Genomic DNA, 23,238 nt, shown 5'->3' with positions numbered 1-23,238 from the left:
TGCTTTATTTCTATATGTATTGGTCAAATACATCTCATTCGTTTATAGTCACATTGTGAGCAAAGGACATTGAGACACCAAAGGAGAAGTTTCCAGACCCTAAGTTAGATTGGCACATGCACCATGATAGGAAGTACTTGGCTAGTTCCCTCTATTGGTGGTGAGGAAAGGAGTGTGTCCGTGGTGTAGGGACATCTTTTACGTGGTGGACAGAGGAACAACCTCACCCTCACTCCCAGGGGTCTCTATGTTCACCCCACGTGGGTGTCATCTTTCCTGGAAAGCACTCTTGACTCAGGGTCAGAAGACTCTGGTATGAGTCCTGGTTTGACACGTTATTACTGCCCCCTCTCAGAGAGCTTACTTACTGAAGAGAGCTTACTCTCTGAATCTCACTTTCCTTACCTGCAAATTCATGGTAATACTAGTAATCCTAATCCTATAAGAGTTGTCACTGTGACAAAATAGGATCACATATATAAAACATCTCACACAATACTTGGCACAGAGGACTCAGCTACTCTAAGTGACTACATGTGCATTGTGTGTGAGCATGTGCACATGCACAGAATTCTCACACTGTGCCCCATCACAGACATCCATCCCTGCCCCAGGAACTCAGGAATTCCTTATGAAAATCACAACTCTTTGTCTCTAAATTAAAACATTTCATGAAAAAAATAATACCCCTGGGGTGCCTGGGTGGCTCAGTCGGTTAAGCGTCCGACTTTGGCTCAGGTCACGATCTCGGGGTTTGTGAGTTCGAGCCCCACGTCGGGCTCTGTGCTGACAGCTCAGAGCCTGGAGCCTGCTTCGGGTTCTGTGTCACCCTCTCTCTCTGACCCTCCCCCGTTCATGCTCTGTCTCTGTCTCAAAAATAAATAAAGGTTAAAAAATTAAAAAAATAATAATACCCCTGAAATGGAGCTCAAGCTAATCTTCTTGTGCACTGAAAAAGTCTGGGAGAAGCCTAAGACTTCTGTTACAACCCTCTTCTATTTTCATTTTCCTACGTGTTACTGTTATTTTCAAAGAGTAGAAAATGGACACCCTGAAAAAAAAAACTCAATTTCAGGTGCTGATTCTCCAAGGCAAGCACTAAGGCACAACAATTAAGGACACTTAGCCACTTGGACTAAGAGGTCCGAGTTTCCTGTCCATGAGTGAGGGGACAGTAACGGAAGTTGCCCCACAGAGGTACTGGGAGGACTAAATGAGGTAATTCAGGAGAAGCTGTTTGCACAGCACCAGCCTAAAGTCCTCAGAAAACGCCAGCAGCACAATTACTGGTCAAAGCAAACCTCTGCACCGAGTGGTTTGGCCCCTTGGTGACAAGTTACCTATATTTACAACTAGGAAAGTAGTCCATTTGGCATTTTGTATCAGACTACAGCTTATGGGATATTGTTTTGTTTATGTCAAAGTGTGCATAATAATACCAACGATTTTACAGACAAATGAATGCCATGAATTGGTATCTGAATTTCTTTTTTAGTGTTTATTTTTCAGAGACAGAGAGAGAGAGGGAGGGAGGGAGGGACAGAGAGAGAAACACAGAATCTGAAGCAGACTCCAGGCTCTGACTTGTCAGCACACAGCCCAACGCGGGGCTTGAACTCATGAAGGGTGAGATCGTGACCTGAGCTGAAGTCAGAAGCTTAACCAACTGAGCCACCCAGGTGCCCCATGTCTCTGAATTTTATATTATATTATTATTCAGGTAGTCTTCCCATTACCCCAAACAACTAGTATTTCACATTGGACTCAAAGAAAATAACCCTGAAGAGTACAGGGACTTGATTCTGCACAAATGGTTCCCTCCCTTGTCTCCTGTGCTCTCTTCCTTTTGGGGAGAAAAATCATGTCCTTGCAATGAAATCACAGAACTAATTTGTTTTGAAAGAGCAGTCTAAGTAGCATTTATTATCGCTAGTTACCACTGCTTTAAAAGATTGTTGGTAAGCTGTGTGCAGCTTGGAACGATGCTTTGGCCTAACTCACATTGGCCACGAAAGCCTTGGAGTTAATAACAGTGTCCGTTTCATTTTACATGACACATGTCCTTTGCCATTTCTACCTGCCCTTTAAACAGCAGTTGTAGCTTCGGTACTTGTTTCTGGGTGCCAAGGGGAGCAAGTCCCTGCCAGAACAATTTTCAAGCCATCTCAGGGATGCAAGGAGGGACATTCAAATCCTGGCAATTTTCCCACAGATTAAATGCACAGGATCTAATCCTGCTTCTGTTAACGAGCAATACACTGAGGGACTGCAGGCTCTAACTGAGCAGAAAAGGTTGCACGCAGCTGCCTGGCCCCCAGGAGGATCTGGCATTGTCCAACTGAGCTAAGGAGATCAATGATGACGGTACAAGGAATCCCAACTATACCCTCCAAGGAATAGTCAGACGCTTCACTTTGGAAGGAGGACATTCAAGGCGTATATGAAAACTTCTAAAATATTTGTAGGGCTGCTATGGGGAAGAGAGACTGGCATAGTGCACGAGAAAGGGAAATGATTAGGGCCAAGTGCTGGCTGTTCCAGGAAACCCACTTAGTATCCACGGAAACAACATTCTAATCATCAGAGCCCAAAAGCTAGTTTCATAAAATCTTCAGTTGGTCCAGATAGCTGCCCTCAAGGGCGGCTCCCCGTCGCTGGAGGTTTACGAGAAAAGGTTCTATGAGCAGGTGGAAGTGGAGGCTCAAACTCTGAGAGGTAGGATTATCTGGCTTTTTAAAATAAGAGCTTTGTTGAGATGCAATTTATATACCCCATAATTCACCCATTTGAGGTATACAGTTCAGTGGGTTTCAGTCGTGCAACCATCACCACTGTCTAATTTTAGTTCCTTGCACCACCCTCAAAAGAGACCCCATGCTCATGCGCCATTAACCTCATTTCCCTCCACTCCCCCCGGCCCTGGGCAACCACTGATCTATATTCTGTCTCCATGAATCCTGCTGTGGTGGACAATTCATACCAATGGAATCATACACTATGGGCCTTATGTGACTAGCTTCTTGCACTTAGCATGATGTTTTCAAGGCTCATCCATACTGTAGCATGTGACAGTATTTCTTTCCTCTGCATTGTCAAATAATGCGGACTCTGATTTCAGGGGTCTTTTCCAACACCCGAGACCTTGTGCCCTAAGCTTTAGCGTTTTATTTTCCTCCTTCCTTTCACACACCTAAAAGAGTTCACTAATCTCCACTGTGCAGAACAATTTTAATTTTTCTAGTATTCCAAGTATAACACCACCCTTACTTTTCCAGAATGAGACAACGGAAGAGCAAAAAAGCATCAACAAAACAGCGCACACAAAGTACAGTATTTCTGTAGCATTTCTACCCTTCCAAGCACTTTTCCATTTCTTGGCCTACTAAGGCCAGAGGAGGAGCTAGTTAGATTCTGAGTTTCAGGTCATAACTGTGAGGGTCCTGGGAGGGTAACTTGGAGGGAGCGGCCTTCCGTGGGGCGGGATGACACCTGTTACATGCCCTCCTCAGTCTCAGGGCCCTGGCAGATAGGACCTAGATCTGCCCTGGAAGCTCGGTGTCATACTCACATGTCATAGATGCAGTTTGGAGTGAAGGAGTGATTTGCCTTGTGTCCCAAGGAGGCACAGTACTTGGATACATGGTTGTAGGGCTCAGGCACATCAATGACCGTTTCTTCATCGAGGGAGAGGGTATTCCCATTAAGGGCCCAGTCCCTGCTGTCAACCTGTAGAAAACAAGAAAGCAAACATTAGAGATAGCCATTCTCCCTAAATCTCAAAGAACATCAGCAATATTAACTCATTTGTCCTTATGTTTCATGGTTTGAGTGTTATATACGTGAAAAGAACCTAAGGCATCTGTCTGCACACTGATGGTGCAAAAGCCATTTATGGGCAGCACCAGGCAGCTCAACTTACAATGTATTAATTTTTTTTATCTTCTATGAAAAAAAGGATTTGAAGTCCCTTAAAAGACACACAAAAATATAACCAGATGTCCCTAGGTTGTTTATTTCTTCACTGCAGGCTAAGACTTGTTACTTCAAAAGCCTTCCAGCACCAAACTCAAATTTTTACACATCTAATTTTTTTTTTTAAGTTTATTTATTTTTGAAAGAGAGAGAGACAGACAGAGCATGAGTGGGGGTGTGGGGCAGAGACAGAGGGAGAGACAGAATCTGAAGCAGGCTCCAGGCTCTGAGCTGGCAGCACAGAGCCTGATGCGGGGCTCGAACTCACAGACTGAGAGATCATGACCTGAGCCGAAGTCGGACACTCAACGGACTGAGGTACCCAGGAGCCCCATTACACATCCAATTGTTTTTTAAAGGGCCCAAACAAAGCAGAGTTTTAGCCATTCAGGGCCTGCTTTCCTGGGGACACCTGACCCCACATCTGCCATCAGTAGATTAGATAATTCCAGCACCATAAGGCCCCCAGACGGCCTGTGTCATTTGGAGGTCTCTGGCCCAGAGACCCCTCACCGTACCCCAGGTCACCTAGACACATAAGCCCCCTCTCTGCCCCTCTCTTTCCTGGGAGTTCCCTGCCTTCCTCCTGCTCTGTTTGTGGCCTTCGTGCACAAGCTTCTGGACCGTTTCATGCTGGGAGCACATCCTGTCTCTTGCCGCCCTGTCTAAGCACTGCCCAGTGACAAGAAAACCTGTGTGCTACTGCCTCCTGTGGTCTTATCTGTTTCTCTGATCAACCTCCAAATCCCTTGGACCCCTACTGTGAAGATGAGGCAAAAGTAAAACAAAAGTAAGAACATCAAGTGGAACCAGAACTTGAGAATGCAAAACTGTGTTTCAGGAGAGTCCTTCACCTTTGTTACAAGCGGGTGACCAATGTGACCAGCAGAGTCCCCAGCTACCAGTGTGCTTTCTTACCTACATTAGGGCTCATTCACTAATAGGCTTCCCTTCTCCAAGCCACTTCCCCACCCCAAGCCACAGCCCAGGATCTGGTGATGCCAGCCGAACAGTTTTTTGAGAGTAAATAGGATCATTTTTTTTTTTAAGTTTATTTATTTATTTTTGAGGTGGGGGGGAGGGGCAGAGAGAGGGAGAGAGAGAAAGAACCCCAAGCAGGCTCTGCACTGTCAGCATGGAGCCCAGTGCAGATCTTGATCTCATGAACCGTAGGATTATGACTGGAGCCGAAATCACAGTCGGATGCTTCCCCGACTGAGCCACACAGGTGCCCCTAGGATCACATTTTTATATAGAACTATTGACTCTCAGAGTTGTACTGTCTCTCCTGCCCCTAAATTACAACTGGGCTATTATTTGTACCTGATATTTATTCAACAACTATTTACTGAGTGCCTACCACATGCCAGGCACTGTCCTAGGTGCAGGGAATATAGCAGTGATGAACGTGAAAAAAATCTTCACGGGTCTTAATATTCCAGCCCTGTCACGTGATACTGAGATACCATCTACTTTAGGTTGCTGTCAGTTGTGTATTTTTCTTATCTCCCCAATAGAATCTAAATTTCAGGAAGGAGGGTGCCCATCCAATTATACAGTACAGCACAGTGAGTTTCGCCTGGAGCCAGATTCTGCTGTTTGAAATCCTGCTTGAACTCTGACGGTTACTGTATTTGTGACCTTGGGCAAATGGCTTACCCTCTCTGGGCTCCAGTTTTGTTGTCTGTTATCTAATGTTAGAATAAATAAGTAGCGTGTCAATATCCTGAGCCACCTTTCAGATGCTGAATTTCCTGGATCGTCAGACACAGAAGTCTGGCTATGACCAGGGGATACCGCGTGCCCGACCACGGCTCAGTTTGAGTGCAAAGCCATCCTTGTCGGTACGACGGCTTTGAAAGTGCAAACACTTGATGATTTCATGGCATTTCCCCCATAGCAGTCCACGGCAGGAAGTAAAAAAGTGAAGACACGAATGAGCAATAGAACCAGCAAGCCCAAGTCCTACACGCTTAATGCAAGTGAGACCAGATGAAGACGACAAGCCAGGCTAAAGCATCGACTTTCTGCCCTTAGGCAGACATGTAAGGAAGTTCATTGTGAAGCAAAGAAACAGAAGCAAAAACACACATGAATTCTGGAAAATATATCAAAGTTGTATTTTAAAGGCAAGAGGGGATTATTCTTTAACTTTTTGTTTTCATTTTTTTTTGTTTGTTTTTGTTTTCTTTTTGGGTTTTTTTTGGGTTTTTTTTTGGCAGTAGAACACTTCCTGGCTGGATGCAGGCTACTGTGTGACTTTCGCACAAACAGGAGGGGGCCTGCCTATACAGTGCCCTGTGCAAGATCATAATAATTACTAACAGAGTCCAGTTGGATCTCAATTTTTCAGATACTGGGTGTAGCACAGTGCAAAGCAATTGCTGTCTCATTCACGGCAATATCCCACTTTTGATTAAATAGCTGTGAAACTTAAAAGAGACCCCAGAGAGATCCCCTGTCCCTCCCGCCATGTGAGGCTGCGATGACAAGAGGGCCATTCATGAACCAGGAAGTGGACCAACCAGACACCAAATCTGTCAATACGTTGACCTTGGACTTCCAGCCTCCAGAACTGTGAGAAATAAATTTTTGTTGTTTATAGGCCATGCTGTGAATGGTATTTTTGCGACAGCAGTCCAAAGACTGCTATGAGACAGTATATCCCACCAGTTTTACCAAAAAAGAGTGTTCTTTCATATTTCTAGGGAATACTAAAGGGGCTAACAGGAAAACTAAGAGTGTTTGAAACAAAGCCCGTTAGCCAATCAAGTTGATTCTCCGCTTCTACCCCACTCACCTCTTGGTGTGTAATTCGAACTCCATTATAAAAAGACATAACAGTATTAGGTCCCACTGCTACCTTGGAAAACAGTCCTTCTCCAGCACTGGAAATGAGAGATTCAGCAACATAAACCCTAAATAGGAAAAAGAGTCAAACGATGGTTCTTTCAGTTTGATATGTTACTTTTTATATCAACCATCAACATAGTATGGCTACTGAACCCAAAACATCAGTTCATAGTAATCCAGTGAGGAAAGAAGGAAGGAAGGAAGAAAGGAAAGTTAAGCCCTAACATTTGGCATTAGAAATTGAGGAACTGCTACTTATGTACCTTTTAAGAGTGATGTCTAGGGGGCGCCTTGGTGGTTCAGTCAGTTAAGCATCTGACTCTTGGTTTCAGCTTATGTCATGATCTCACAGTTCGAGGGCTCAAGCCCCACATAGGGCTCTGTGCTGACAGTGTGGAGCCTGCTTGGGATTCTGTCTCTTTGCCCCTCCCTGCTCATGCACTCTCTCTCTCTCAAAATAAATAAATAAAACTTAAAAAAAAAAAGAGTGTTGTTTAAAATATGCTCTCAAATATGGGGAATATTATATATAGTTGACCCATGGGTGTAAACTATGCAGGTCCATTTATATGTGGAATTTTTTTTTAATGTTTTTATTTATTTTTGAGACAGAGAGAGAGACACAGCACGAACAGGGGAGGGGCAGAGTGAGAGGGAGACACAGAATCCGAAGCAGGCTCCAGGCTCTGAGATGTCAGCACAGGGCCTGATGCAGGGCTAGAACTCATGAACCGTGAGATAATGACCTGAGCCAAAGTCAGATGCTTAACTGACTGAGCCACCCAGGTGCCCCTATGTGTGAGATTTTTATAGTACAGTACCACAAATGTCTTTTCTCTTCCTCATGACTTTTTCTTTTCTTTTCTTTTTTTTAAGGTTTTATTTTTAAGTAATTTCTCCACCCAACATGGGGTTCAAACACAACCTTGAGATCAAGAGTTGCACGCTCTACCAACTGAGCCAGCCAGGAGCGCCCCTTTATGACTTTCTTAATAACATTTTCTTTCTTTCTTTCTTTCTTTCTTTCTTTCTTTCTTTCTTTCTGTATTTACTTTTGGGAGAGAGAGAGAGAGAGAGAGAGAGAGAGAGAGAGAGAGAGAGACAAAGACAGAGTATGAGCAGGGGAGGGGCAGAGAGAGGAGACACAGAATCTGAAGCAGGCTCCAGGCTCTGAGCTGTCAGCACAGAGCCTGATGCGGGGCTCGAACCATGAGCTGAGATCATGACCTGAGCTAAAGTTGGTCACGTAACTGACTGAGCCACCCAGGCACCCCCTTCATAACATTTTGTTTTCTCTAGCTTACTAGAGAAATACTAAGTAAGTAATAGTAAGTAAATAGTAAGAAATACTAATATTTATTAAGAATACAGTATATAATACATATAACATACAAAATATGTGTTAATCAACTGTTTATGTAATTGGTAAGGCTTCCTGTCAACAGTAGGCTATTAGTAGTGAAGTTTTTGGGGAATCAAAAATTATATGTGGATTTTCAGCTGTGTGCAGTGGGGGAGAGGGGAGGTGCCCCAACCCCTGTGTTGTTCAAGGCTTCACTGTATTCATAAAGCAACTCAACATTTGATAAGAGGTTTTTTTTTTTTTTAAAAGAAATCATGTTTTTAGTTAATGAGTGTTTTCACTGTCTTCCTGGACAAGTAAACATTTCCCAAGTAATTCAAGCTATGCCCATTTGTCAGGGCTAAAGAGGAAGGAAAGGCTGTTTTAATTAAGCTCCAAGATGAATCTTTCACTTGAAACACTGACAGTTAGTAAAACATATTCAATATGCACTTCCCAACAAAAGGGTTTATAACATGTCCACTAACTATGGCCCAAGGGTCAAATCTGGCAGCTGCCCACTCTTGGAAATACAGTTTTATGGAACGTGGCCACGCCTATTTGCTGTCTCTTGTTGCTTTAGCATTACAAAGGCAGAACTGAGTAGTTGCAGTAGGGACCTACAACATGGCTCTTTACAGAAAAAGTTTGCCAATCCCTGGTTTACAGGAAAACAGCACTCACTCATCATTATTGGACTGGATTGAATAAGAGAGTGCATGCCCCATGAACAACCAACATTCCAGTTCTTTGGGTGCTGTGATCTAATGACTCTGGTGGAAATGCTCATCTTTAATGTTTGTTCCATGGGTCTTACGCTTATTTTATGGACTAGAGGACTAAATTATTGCTTCCGACTTTACTCCTCCCCTGTGGTAGAATTATACATCCTGCTACTTTGCCATGTGACCTGGTGGTGCCTCCTTCGCGGTGGGTAGACCATGTGCCCCTGCCGGGACCATGCTGGGCTTGGCCGTATGCTCTACTTTGCTACTGGAACATGGGCAGGAGGACTGCATGCCAGGGCCCAGGTGTTAAGCGGATGACAAATATCTGTCAGTCTTCTGCGATTTCCGTTCATCTCCACCAGAAGATGCCTCAGGAGGCCATTGCTCCTTCAGCCTGAATCTTGGAATACAGACATGGGAAACCGACCTGAACCCAACTTGAAATCTGAAGTCCAGCCTCATCCAGCTGAGCCAAGTTGAGCCTGGTCAAAAGTGGCTGAACCTCAGCTAACCTACAGAATCATGAGTGTAACATAACACTTCTGCATTCGTAAACCACTGTTAGGTTTTGGGGGTATCATTATACAGCATCATCACAACGAAAGTAACGAAAAAGATGGATACATACGATTATCGCGCTTTTGTGTGTTTCCGGTAGGCAAGAGACAAGAGACCAAACCCTTCCCTTTGTAAATGGACCACAGCTTTGTATCAAGAAAGAGGCCTTTCATTCACTGTGACATGGTGGTGGGAGCCCTGTCTGTTAAACCAAGGAAGTGGCCCAGTTTTCAGATGGAACCAGAACAAAAAGTGAATGGGAGTTGTGCTTTGTAAGCCAGGCTAACAGAAGAGTGAGGCAAAGAGAAGGCCAACTGCAGATGGCACTCTTACTCAGGAGCAGGCCAGCTGCTAGGGGACAAGCATCTCGGGGAGAGTACCAGAGCAAGTCATACCAAGAACTGAGCACTGGAGTTTAGAGAAGATGAAATGGAATGGGACTTGACACTTGGGGAATGAGCTTATAGAATCGGAAGCTTGTCATTTATAAGCTGGAATGTCTTTATGCTTCTTATATTGTCTTTCTTTCATGCCTGTTCTCTCTTAGTGAATAAAGAAATTGTCTTGTGTTCCAGATCCTCTCAGCAATGCTAAGTAAAGGAGGCATTCTGGTTCCTGCCTTGGCTAGACAGAGCTTTAAAGAAGGTGAAATGCTCTAGAGGCCGGCATGTGGCTTTCATTGCACCAGGGCCCTCAAAAAGGGGACAACTGGGTAGGGCATAGCTGGCTGCCTAGCCCGACAGCTGTCTATATGTAGAAGTTTCATTCTGGGACTGACACATGGCTGTTCTGTGCTTTATGGGTGGAGAAACTCTCTCACAGGGACAGAGTCTATATGAGCATAAAAACACTCTTCATCACAATATATGAACTTTTTTTCATACAGCCACAAAGAAGGATTAGTTCCCACCATTAGGGCTATTTAACCTCCTATAAACAGGGCTATTAAAACCACAAGGAAAAAAAATTACCTCTCTGATTCATATGGATCTGGAAGAAGAGCATTGGTAGAAATGCAAGATGAAGTCGATTTATCAAAGTGGTACACCGAACCTGAAAAGCAAACGAAAATCTCAATCCAGGGATTACAGAGTTAGGGAAGAACTTTTACAGCATCTCTCTGTATTCATGGGACAGAATGAGTTAAATAATGAAAAGTGTTATTCAAGTTATAGCACCTGGTGGAGAGGATGTGGAGAAACGGGAACCCTCTTGCACTGTTGGTGGGAATGCAAACCGGTGCAGGCGCTCTGGAAAACAGTGTGGAGGTTCCTCAAAAAATTAAAAATAGATCTACCCTATGACCCAGCAATAGCATTGCTAGGAATTTATCCAAGGGATACAGGAGTGCTGATGCATAGGGGCACTTGTACCCCAATGTTTATAGCAGCACTCTCAACAATAGCCAAATTATGGAAAGAGCCTAAATGTCCACCAACTGACAAACAGATAAAGATGTGGTTTATATATACAATGGAATACTACTTGGCAATGAGAAAGAATGAAATCTGGCCATTTGTAGCAACATGGATGGAACTGGAGGGTATTATGCTAAGTGAGATAAGTCAGGCAGAGAAAGACAGATACCCTATGTTTTCACTCATATGTGGATCCTGAGAAACTTAACAGAAGACCGGGGGGAGGGGAAGGGGGGAAAAAGTTACAGAAAAGGAGGCAAACCGTAAGAGACTCTTAAATACTGAGAACAAACTGAGGGTTGATGGGGGATGGGGGAGAGGGGAAAGTGGGTGATGGGCACGGAGGAGGGCACTGGGTGTTGTATGGAAGCCAATTTGACGATAAATTATATACATATATATATACACACACACACATATATACATATATGTACATATACGTGTGTGTGTGTGTGTGTGTGTGTGTGTGTGTGTATGTGTATATAAAAGTCATAGTACCTGGAATAAATTCTTCAATATAATTTAAAAAATTTTTTTAAGTTTATTTATTTTGAGAGAGCAAGAGAGCGAGCAAGCAGGGGAGGGGCACAGAGAGAGGGAGAGACAGAATCCCAAGCAGGCTCCATACCGTCACCACAGAGCCCGACAGGGGGCTCAAACTCCCAAATTGTGAGATCATGACCTGAGCTGAAGTTGAATACTTAAGCAACTGAGTCACCCAGGTGCCCCCAAATTCTCCAATATAAATGAATGGCTTTTAGATTTGCTTTTGAGTTGCATTTTTAGGTCTTAATGAACAGCCATCGTATGTATTTCTTAAAATCCCATTTTTGCTTTTGAATTGTCTTTATTCAAATGGTTTAAAAAAACGCTTGTGCAATTAAAATTTTTAATCAAGAAAATGCTTTGTCATGAAATTCTGAGATCTCTCTGGGCAGATCAGGTTGAGTGATGGTTTTAAAATTTTCTCGTGGTTTTCTTCCCAGTAGACACAGTCTGTAGACTCCAACCACCCAGCCCTGGCAATTGTCTCCTTCACTAAAAATAAACATCCAGCCTCACCAGAATTAAGAACAGAACTGCTTTTGATAAAGCAAAAACACAGTCATCTTATTTCTATTAAGGTTGTTCAGAAGCAAGTCAGTAATTTATTCCAGAAACTAAGGTACACAACTGTCCTAGATTTAACACTGGTTCTCCGCAAAGGACCAGCCTCAGAGAGCCTTCCCAGAGCACACTGAAGACATCCGAGGCTCTACTGCACAGTAAGTAAAGAAGCACATTTCAGAACCGATGGGCTTAGTCCTGTAAAGTAAATTCTTTTAGGCACTAAGACATCACAGATAGTCCCAGTAAGCAATTCCTCGGTGGTTACCAGTGGTTACCAGGTCCTCTTTCAGTTTTGTTTTGTTTTGTACAATCACAAAATCCAAAATCAATGTCTCAAACTAAAAGTTAAAAAGCAATCAGGATCAGTCAAGGTCTAGCTAGGAAACAGACCATTTGAGTATTTCAAAGAGAGAATTTCACTCAGGGAATTGGTTATACAGAGCACGGAAGAACTGAGAAGCCAAACGGGCAGGTAAGGAGCCCAGAAACTGGCAAGAACTGGAAGCCATACAGCCCTAAGCCAGAGGGACAAAGGCGGAGAGGGTGTGCCTGGGGTTCTAGAGTTGGACTGATGCGGGACCTTCCTGTTGGGAGATGGAGTCAGGAGACAGGCCACTGCTGGAGACACTGCTGGACACAGAGAGATCTTCTCCCCGATTCCTTTCCTCTCCATGCCCTTGGCCAGTGCCTCCCGATGGCCAAACCCAGAGAGAAGCCAATGCACATGACCCTAGGAAACGTGGCCTGCCAGCGGCAGAAGCCTCCTGCAATGAAAGCAGGACATGTGGACAAGAATTGCATCTGGGAGCAAACTGGTAATGGACCAATGCACAATCCATTAAAGGAAGTTAGTTTAAAAAAGAAACAACCCACACAATTCACCCAAACTTTTCTGTGAAATACATGTTGTATTGCACAGAAAATCTATGAACCTCCACCTTCCTTCTTTAGACCAAACCTTTCATCCCAAACGTACTGAGTGCCAACTACATGTAAAGCACTGTGTTAGGGACCGTGCAGGTGCAAAGAGGAGAAACACCTCCAGCTGTTCTTCAAGGAGCCGATGCTGTCTTTTCCAGCTTAATGTCCCTTCCTGTTTTTCCTAGATCTGCTCCAGGCAAACGGAGCACAATCTTTAGTTTTACTCCTCTCCTCTATAGTTTGTACTATGCCCTTTGACCAGAATTCATTCATTCACTTGACAGTCACTAATTCTACGAGGTGAGCCAAGCCTTAAAGACAGAATGGGAATTAACAGAGAAAGGAGTTCCTTTGTCGAGAGGAGAAGAGACAAGGCAAGAAGAAAATCCCGCCTGAGGCATAACGAAGAAATCAGCGCATGGTAAGTGGAGAACTAGAAGCAATTTATGGGGAGCCCCTGGGTGGCTCAGTCAGTTGAGTGGCTGACTATTGATTTCAGCTCAGGTCATGATCCCAGGGTCGTGGAATTGAGCCCCGCTCTGGGCACCGGGCTTGCTTAAGATTCTCTCTCTCTCCCTCTGCCCCTCTCTGACATGTGCTCTAAGTAAATAAAGATAGAAGCAGTTTGTGGTTACAAAAGCATAAAGAGAAAGGGTGTGGTGGGAGAGGTCGGCGAGGGGCAGGTTGGGAGTACTCTGTGTGAGGTGTTTGCATTACGTTTTTCTCCTCCCCATGGTGGACCAGATGGCAGCATGGCCCTGTCAGACCTCATCTGTAGGTTAGTCCGCAGCTCCCTGACAGTAACGAGAGGGGCTGGGGGAGTGCGGTGGGGAGAGGTGCAGAACACTGAAGACCTGTGTCCTGTCAGTCGCCCAAAGCAGCCATGCTTCTTGACCTTTGTGAAACCCAAATTGCTCAATGTATCCTTAAATTAACAGGCTTGCCAGTTATGCCCCTCCCCCCGACCTTTACTGTGGCCTTATAATGAAAAGGGTGTTCATCATTTACAACCAGGAGTTCTAAAAAAAAAAAAAAAAAAAAATACCCTTTGAGAACTATTACCCTCACTTCCCAAAATCTGTTTCTTACTTATACTAAGAAGGAGGTAAAAATAACAATAACTTTCATTATGGTGTTTTTACAGTCGCTGCCAGCACCTGTCTTTTATAATGAAGAAACCGTTTCCGAAGGGATAAAGAACTTGCCCGAGACCACACTGTGGCAAATGCTGAAGCTGAAACTTCAATGAGGTGACTCCAAAGTTCAAGGCTCTTGCCACTAAAACACGCTGCCACTTGTGAAGTTTTAAAATTGGCATCACCATTTGGGGATCCTCCCCTGGCCCAGGTCCCTTCATTTCTAATGACTGAGGCACTGTCTCCTTTCAGAACACATGTGAAGAGCACAGATATGAGAATTTGAAGTGCAAAGATTACTGTTTCACTTAAAATGAAAACAACTTCATTTGGGGATGATTGCAAATTTATAGAAAAGTTGCAAAAATAGTACAGAGATTCCCCAATATCCCTCATGGTTTCTCCCAATGTTAACTTCTTCTACTTCTTCTTTTTTAATGTTTATGTATTTATTTTGAGAGAGAGAGAGAGAGAGAGAGAGAGAGGCAAAGAGAGGGGAGAAAAACAGAATTGCAAGCAGGCTCCACTCTATCAGAGCAGAGCCTGACTTGGGCTTGAACTCACGAACCGTGAGATCATGACCTGAGCCAAAATCAAGAGTCAGTCACTGAATCCACTGAGCCACCCAGGCGCCCATCTCATAATGTTAACTTCTTATGTCGCATGGTATGATTGTCAAAATGAAGAAACCAACATAGCTACATAACTATTAACTAAACTTCAGACTTTATTCAGATTTCACCAGTTTTTCCACTAATGCCCTCTTTCTCTTCCAGGATCCAACCCAGAATCCCACATCACATTTAAGCTGCCTCAATTTTTAACTTAAAAAAAATAAAAACGGAGACATTTAAAACAACTCAAGTTATAAATGCTAGATTTCCCATTTTTGGACATTCTCCTCTGGAGATTCTCCTTCAGATCACAAATAGCTAAATATTATTTAGGAATGTGAGTGCCTAGGTTTATTATCTTTTTTACTTTTTTCTTCTTAGAACCTAACTTAGATTGGAAATACACCCATATATTGTTTTCAAGGAATCAGACCAATATAAACAGCTTCTTTTTTTCTTTGTTTTTTTCCCCCAGACTTTCTACAATAAATAATTTTATACGCAGAAAAAAACATTTAGTATGCCGTATTGTACTTCTATATGGAAATGGGGGGAGGGCGCATGGGTGGCTCAGTCAGTTAAGCGCCTGACTCTTGATTCTGGCTCAGGTCATGATCTCACAGTTGCGAGATGGAACCCTGCCTATGGCTCTGCAATGGATGTGGAGCCTGCTTAGGATTCTCTGTCTCTCTCTCTCTGCCCCTCCCCTGCTCAAGCTCTCTCTCAAAAAAAAAAAAAAAAAAAAAAAAGCAAACAAATAAATTAAAAAAAAGAAAATAAAAATAAAATAAAAAAAACTAAAAGGAAATAGGATTTTTTCCTAATATGATTCCACTGGGCTCACTCCTGTGTCCAGTATGTGTCCTGTGAAGATGCCACTATGCATTTATCCTTTCCAATCAGAGCTCGGGCTGAATCAGCTTTACAATCTGTACAACCTGGAGATCTACCTAATTTGATTCTTTAATATCATTGAACTGTATTTCAGCTTTTTCTGAGATATACTAATCTTTTGAAATTCATGGAATTACTGCCGTCATTTCTTCAATTCTTCCCTGTATTATTATATAGCTATATTCTTGTCATGTGACTTTTAGTATCTGCTACTGAAATGCATATTTCCCCGTCTCATTGATGTTTGGCTTGACTATGTGATTTGCTTTGACCAATGAAAAGTGGGTGAAATTATGTCAATTCCAAGCCAAGCTTTCAGAGGCAGCATAGGTGTCTGCTCATGCTCTGACTTCTTGTGACCCACTTGGGAAAATCTTGACCCAGGCCACCAACATCCCTTCAGATGGCCCCAGAATTAAGACCGGTAAGACACAATACAATAAGAAGCCTCAAGTCCAGCCATGCCCAGCCCAGCCCACCCCAGACCAGCTGGAGTACAGCTTATCACCTGTATTTGAGATGTTAAGGTGTTTGTTATGCAGCAAAGCTGACTAATGCATGATTAAAGTGGACTAGACAAGGAAATTAACTTCTCTCAATTATGCCCTAACAACCTGCTTTGGAATTAGAGCACGCTTCTGAAGCAGATCCAACTTACTTCCAGGCACCAGTTCAAAGTGAGGCCTTCCTTCTTCAGTGGACATAAGGGTAGCCAGCTTTCCCTCTATCATCTCTCCATCGATGAATTTTCCATAAAGTGCGGTCCTCTCGTCAGGGTACACGTACGCTATCTTCTCGCCTGTCATCTCCCCGTCTTCATTTACTTCTCCCACAAGGCTGCCTCCATCCTGATGGGAGAAGCCAAAAGCCAGAAAATATTATATATAGTATTTATCCACACGGCACGACTTCAAGAAATTTTTCTTGTGCACTCCCTTCGTGGATAGCAGTAACGTAACAACTTAAGAACTCAGAGAAAAACCTGACGCATACTTACTTTCTCATCCAACCCCGTACAAATAAACGGCTAGAGGTTATATGCAGAGAAGCACAGAAAGCCTGATTTAGGGAGTCAGAGACCAAGCTGCACTTTGCAGTGGTCACAAGTTACACTCTCTCTTGGCTTGTTTTTGAAGAAGAACATACGTTGTATTTGTAATATTAGTTACAAACATTTAAAGGAAATGTAACAATAAGTGTTACTTTGGGCCGATACCAAATGTGATGAGGAACTGTGGCAAGATGGTTTTACTCACTATTCATACCATTTCACTTCTCTATGTGGCATTTTGGATTTCCGGTCCATTAAAAAAATCTTTAGTTCAGATGTATTTAAGAATTAATTTAGTGTACATGAGTAAAGAGAGTTGTCTGCAGTTTCTTTTTTTAAGTGTTTTCTTTTGAGAGGGAAAGAGAGAGAGCGTGAGTGGGGGAGGGGCAGAGAGCCATGGGGACAGAGGATCTGAAAAGCAGGCTCCAGGCTCTGTGCTGACTGACAGCAGGGAGCCTGACGTGGGGCTTGAACCCATGAACTGTGAGATCATGACCTGAAGTCAGATGCTTAACCGACCCACTGAGCCACCCAGGTGCCCCTGCATTTTCTAACAGATAAAAAAAGGACTTCTGGACACTGCCTTTCTAAGAATCCTACACCACCACTTTTTATGGCTTTAGAAGGAAAAATGAAAAAAAAATCAACTGAATTCTATTCCCTCCCCCATCACCACTTTCTTCCCACTTTTCTTTATTTACTGTTCCCTTCTGCCTCCTTCCAGGAGAGAAGCCAGCTGTGCTTCCTGTTTAACTGTCACTTGCTTTCATTCCTAAAGGTCATTAAATACTTCAAAGCAGAGGCTATCATACAATTCTGTAGCCTGGTAAATGCTAGGGACATAGTCGGTGATCCACAAATACTTTTTGAATTGAACTGGGATACCAAAAAATAATCTAATAACTAATCAAAAAATAACTGAATCTAGACTACAAGAAATGTTTCCTTCTTTACTGCCCATGCGGAAGGTCTTTATGGTATAACTTTGAAAATCTGGGACCTCTTTGGGTTTGATGTAACAAGAGTAGTGCCATGACATATTCTAAATGCTTGGTTACTTCTCCAACTCAAAGGTTCTAGAAACAGCTACTCAAAGACAGTAGTACAGGATGACTTCTGAGTGATCCCAACGGCTGCTTACAGAGAGACAGCAGGAATAAATAACATCAGGTACGTTATTTCTATAGTTCTCCGTAGTCTGATTGCTCTTTGGAGAAAAGAGTTTATAAATTTAAAAACGAATCACAGCACTTTCATAAAAAGAAAAATACTTGGCAGCATTTTTCACGGACAGAAAGCGCATTAGAGCTATATTATTGCTCTTTCTCCTCCCAGAGTTAATTCTTAATAACCCAGCATAAACGGGGATGATACTTCCTGCAAGATCCGCCTTCAGGCTTTCAGGGGTGATTACTGAGCAGAACGGTGTTAGGGCGTTTCTGCTTCTCATATGCTGTAACTAATGTAAGCCAACGTTACCAGTTATTTGTACAGAATTCTGTCTTTCTAGGGTCTCAGATTTTTCTCCCTTAATACTCTAAACTTCTGGTTTGGGGGTGGTGGTGGTGAATTTCTCTGTCTAGTATGATAAAGCAGAGGTTCTTTTATTTCCAACAGGACGTAAACACTTTTAACTGAAAATGACGTCACTGTTCCAAGGTCAAATTCTGAAAGAAATAAGCTGTCCTGAGAGTAAGCTTATAAATACTCTAAGGGGAGCCATTCTTTTTTCCTCCCCTTGTTTCTGCTTTGACCCCGTATCACAAAACAGGTGCCTGTCTGCTGTGTCAGGGAGTGCTGGGGAGGAAGCTGCTGCCTTCTCTCCTTTGCTAGGAGGCTCCCCTTCAGGGAGAAGGAATCACTCATTTGAGCAGTGAGAAGGCGGGGTCTGACAGCCACCGCCACCCATCTATTAGGTGGAGGTGACAGGGCAAAGCCTGCTGCCCCCAGAGGTCCTGTCCTGGAAGCTGTCCGTGCCCTCAGGCTGTACCTGCACCCCTCTCCATTCCTGCCCTTTCCTTGGGGAAGCTCCCCAGGGCAGGCCCTCCTTCCCTGGGGAGACCCGCGACTTCCCAGAGCGCTATCTGCAGCTGGTCCAACTGTTCCGTTCAGAGGGGGAAGGAATTGAAGTGCATTCTGACTTTGGGCCGACAGCACGTCTCCGACCCAACACGGTCATAATAAAACCGACCTTTTGATCTCTGACACCTAGGTCTATTTCTTAGTGGATTCTGAATTCAGAGAGAAGAGGGATGTCATTAGCCCTCTCCACTGCCAACAGATACTGTATATAAAGCAAGTGTTATCCCAGGTTAATTTTGAAAGCTTATAACTCCCCAGTGCTTCTTTCCTAAGGCAGAGTGTTCTCTGGGTATTTAATAAGATAATAATTAATACAGCAGGCTGATTCATACAAAAGGTGATCTCCTCTAGAGACTTTAATTGATCCTAGTCACAAGTAAGATGACAAGTAGTAGGAGGATCTGGTAATCCCTATTTTGCCTCTTCCCTATACCCAACTGCACGCACAGAGTTCCACTTTCCCTGACTCCATGATTTACTGTCGCATCGGCAGATCCCCAGCGCCAGGCGGCAAGATGCTCAATCGGCCTACTCCTGAAACAACAAAACTCTCTGTCTTCCTAAGCTGGTTAAGAACCTGCACCACTTCCCTCTTCCTGCTTGCCCTGTAGGCAGTGACTGAAAGGACTTTTGATCTATTGCAGAGCCTACTAAGAAGATATGTTAAATGTTTGGGCAATCATTTAAAAGATCTTTTCCGGTATTCTTTCCTTCTGCCCTGCTCCTAGAGTAGAACTTTTAAAAAAATATTTTACTTATTTATTTTTAAAGTTTATTTGTTGATTTTGAGAGAGAGACAGTGAGGGAGGGGCAGAGAGAGGGGGAGAGAGAGAATCCCAAGCAGGCTCCGTGCTGTCAGCACAGAGCCTGACGGGACTAAATGCCACAAACCGCAAGATCATGACCTGAACTGACATCAAGAGTCAGACGCTCAATCAACTGAGCCTCCCAGTCGCCCCTTTAAAATTTTATTTAAAAAAAATTGTTTTTAAATTTTTATTTAAGTTTTTGAGAGAGAGAGAGAGAGACACACACACACACACACAGAGACAGAGCATGAGCGGGGAGGGGCATAGAGAGAGAGGGAGACCTAGAATCCGAAGCAGGCTCCAGGCTCTGAGCTGTCAGCACAGAGCCCGGCACAGGGCTTGAACCCTCAAACTGTGAGATCATGACTTGAGCCGAAGTCGGCCACTTAACCGACCGAGCCACCCAGGCGCCCCAAGATTTTATTTTTAAGTAATCTCTATACCTAATGTGGGGCTCGAATTTACAACCCTGAGATCAAAAGTCATACACTCCACCAACTGAGCCAGCCAGGCACCCCGAGTATAACTTATTTTTAAAGAACAATAATGTGTAAGTAGATTTAGCTGGGGGCTATTTTTCTTGTTATACCTGTAATAGATCTTTTTTTTTTTTTTTAATCATAAGAAGATAGGTCTCAGAGTAAGAAAAATTGTATTTTGACTTAAGCTCTGGACAAAATTAAGTATTATTATTATTATTATTATTATTATTATTATTATTATGTTAAGTAAGCTCTTTGCCCAACATGGGGTTTGAACTCATGACCCCAAGATCAAGAGTCACATGCTGTACTCACTGAACCAGTCAGGTGCCCTGGACAAAATAAAATTTTAGATAAAATATTTTCTAAGGTCTATTTTCTGACACATTTTCTGGAAATTAACTAATAACAGATGGGATATTTGAAATGCAAACAACAATTAGAGCATTAATTCCCAACCCAATGAGTTTTGCCACATCTTTTTGCTCCAGTAAACCCTAGAAATATTGGGAAATATTACCACATACTCAAAGGCAAGTTAACTTTAATCACCTTAATTTAAACAACATAAGCCATAAATCACTTATAAAGTAGGGAGTAGGGTTGTACAATCAAGTAATAACAGTGCGGTAAGTCCCAAAAGATGGGAGATTGCTGGATCAGTCTCCTGTATGAGAACCAGAATGAAGTGCAACAATGAAATATTCCATCTCTTTCCATATATCAGAAGACTATTTTTAAAAAGCATGCATTTTTTTGGTCTTTATTAGTGGTACAATAAAGCCACTTTGTCCCGATTGATTTGTTTGAATCACGACTATTCTTTCCTTTCCAAAACACCACTGAAGAGGAATGAATAGTAGTTGCTAAGATCAACAATCTAAGTGGACAGTGAGTAACAGTGAGGGGCACACCTTGTAAGCTGGTGGCTTCAGCTCCTGTGAGTCTCAAATTTCACAGATTGATATTTTCTAACATAGAGAGTACATGTTACTCCTCATTGTGAGGAGTCAAAGCATCGGCTTGAAACATGTTACATTCCAGCAAAATGAACAGTCACCAGGCTTACTGGGTAGTATATCCAGCAGACTCCATGCCGAATGTTATCTTTGTATTGCCCCTTGAAGATCAGTCTCCCATCCGTGTCGTACTCCTGGGCGGGACCATTCAACTCTCCGTCTACATACGTGCCCTGGAGAACGCCTCCGTCCTCGTAAGTGTACACGCCCTGGCCCTGTAGGGCATCGTCCACATAATATCCCTCCAGGGTGCTGTGAGAGAAGGGAGAACAAAAGGGAATGGTCAGATCATGACTGTGCTCTCTGAAAAGAAAGGACCACATGAAAGGCACTGCATGCCCAGCTCTGGTTTGATGCTGACCTGTATTCAGCCCATCTCCTGAATTCCCTAGATCGCTGGGAAAAACACTCCCGAGATACAGGTAGCATTAGAGACAGAGAGATCTACTTCTTAACTTCCTGGTTCCTATTAATCCTTTTTCTCTGCTGGCAGAAATAGAGAAGAACAAGGGTACAGGTGGAAGCTGAGAACAATCCTCATCTGAATACGTTTTAAGGCTAAGATGCCGACCCATACCGGGCAATAGAAATGGTGGCATATCACACATAAACCATTGATGTTTAACTCCCTCAAGAGGGGTCCAGACCTCACTGGTAGTTCTCAAGCTCTTTTAGATTGCTTGTACATATAAGTATCTAATAATACGAAAGTGGTTTAGAATGTAAATGTCTACGTGTTTGTTTAAGTCATTAAATGTATTACTTATGGGTGACAATCATAATTGGTAGCCAATCAAAGAACCCCTTCCATTTCTTTGGGTGATATATGGGAATTTACTTAAGTAAATGCATGCATGTGTGCGTGTGCATGTGTGCGTGTGCATGTGTGTGTGCGCATGATCAGGGCAAATGGGGGCAAGTGAGGAAGACTGCAGGCTGAGCCTTGCTAATATCATTAGTAGCCCGACAGTGTCGAGACCCATACTTCTAGAACAGAAGCAAGCTCACGGGGGTGCTCATGGTGATATTACAATAACTTCTCCATCGCTCCTCATAAAACACTTTTGGAATTTCAGTATGTTTTCAGCCTCTCAAAGGTCATTATGCAAGGAAACTAACTTCACCAAAAACTCCCTTTATGTACAGCAATTTGGAATAAGGGAAAGACCAGCTCAAATAAGTTTTAAAATTTAAAATGTAAGATGTTTATTAGCAACAAAGACAGTTTGTTTTAGTACCTGCAGATAGTGTTCATTCATCAATTCAACCAACAACCATTTACAGGGTGCCTTCTAAGTAGCGAGCATTGTGGGAGGTTCTAGAGAGCATGATGAACAAAATAAACAAACAGGAGAGGCTGGTAGGCACACACTGTGTAGTGGGGACAGATGGGACGCAAAGGGGGCCGTGAGGACTAAGGTGGTCACACCTGACTGTGCCTGGTAAGGTCTTGTCTTGCTTACTGAATGACAGTGAGCTGTAATTATTAAATGAAAAGCACAGTCTAAACAACACAGTAGCCCCTGATCACACTGTAATTACACTATCAGTAGTCTCCCAAGGAGATAAATAGTTCTCTTTCAGTTTTGTTTGTACTACCAGTGATAAACAGGCAGAGTAAATTCATGAAGAGAATGAAGTGCACTTTAGCATAGCCCTTGCATAAGTAATCACAATTCTGTATCAGTGAGGTTGGAACTAATGAGATTCGGCCGTCATTAGACTCCCCCAACAGCCAAAAAATAGGTAAATAAATACAAACAAAAATAACAACAACCCTTTCGAAAGATAGCTAAATCAACGGACGCAATGATGCAGTAGATGGTGCGAAAAACAACTTCGTCATCTATCTTCACAGTTAGGATGGGAGGATAAAATACAGGATGCTCAGTTAGGTTTGAATTTCAGAAAGACAACAGATAGTTTTTGTAGTTTAAATATGTCCCTAATATTGAAGGGAACACAGTTATCCTAAAATATTTCTCGTTGCTTATCTGAAATGCTGTTTTAACTGGGTGCTGTGGATTGTTATTTGCTAAACCTGGGAACCCTATTGACTAGATTCTCAGGGAGCATTCAAAACGTTCCTGTGTGTGTTTGAGCAGAATTATCCCGACAGACGAGTCTGCCAGTATTTCTCAGGTTGAAGATCAAATCTACATGGCATGGATCTTGCAAATCCCTGAAACAATAAAATGGACTTGCACATACTTCCCCATAACCATCCCCAGGAGTTTGTCCTATCCTCT

General features: G+C 43.1%; 1 protein-coding gene across 2 annotated transcripts in view; it reads right to left on the bottom strand.

The window, feature by feature from the left end:
* The window catches only part of SETD7 (SET domain containing 7, histone lysine methyltransferase), a 51,181-nt gene that overhangs the window by 7,487 nt on the left and 20,456 nt on the right, over window positions 1-23,238 (bottom strand). For both annotated transcript variants that reach the window (XM_040473632.1, XM_040473622.1), the window contains exons 4-8: window positions 21,040-21,241; window positions 16,205-16,394; window positions 10,425-10,506; window positions 6,773-6,890; window positions 3,569-3,726 (exon numbers count right to left, since the gene is read on the bottom strand). In XM_040473632.1, the coding sequence (XP_040329566.1) occupies window positions 3,569-3,726; window positions 6,773-6,890; window positions 10,425-10,506; window positions 16,205-16,394; window positions 21,040-21,241 (750 nt within the window). The remainder of the gene's footprint in view (window positions 1-3,568; window positions 3,727-6,772; window positions 6,891-10,424; window positions 10,507-16,204; window positions 16,395-21,039; window positions 21,242-23,238) is intronic.

Source organism: Herpailurus yagouaroundi, unplaced genomic scaffold, assembly GCF_014898765.1.
Source record: "Herpailurus yagouaroundi ecotype Mexico unplaced genomic scaffold, PumYag 28, whole genome shotgun sequence".
Lineage (NCBI taxonomy): Eukaryota > Metazoa > Chordata > Mammalia > Carnivora > Felidae > Herpailurus > Herpailurus yagouaroundi.
Note: the sequence above shows the minus strand (reverse complement) of the source record. Positions and strands in the feature narration are given on the sequence as shown.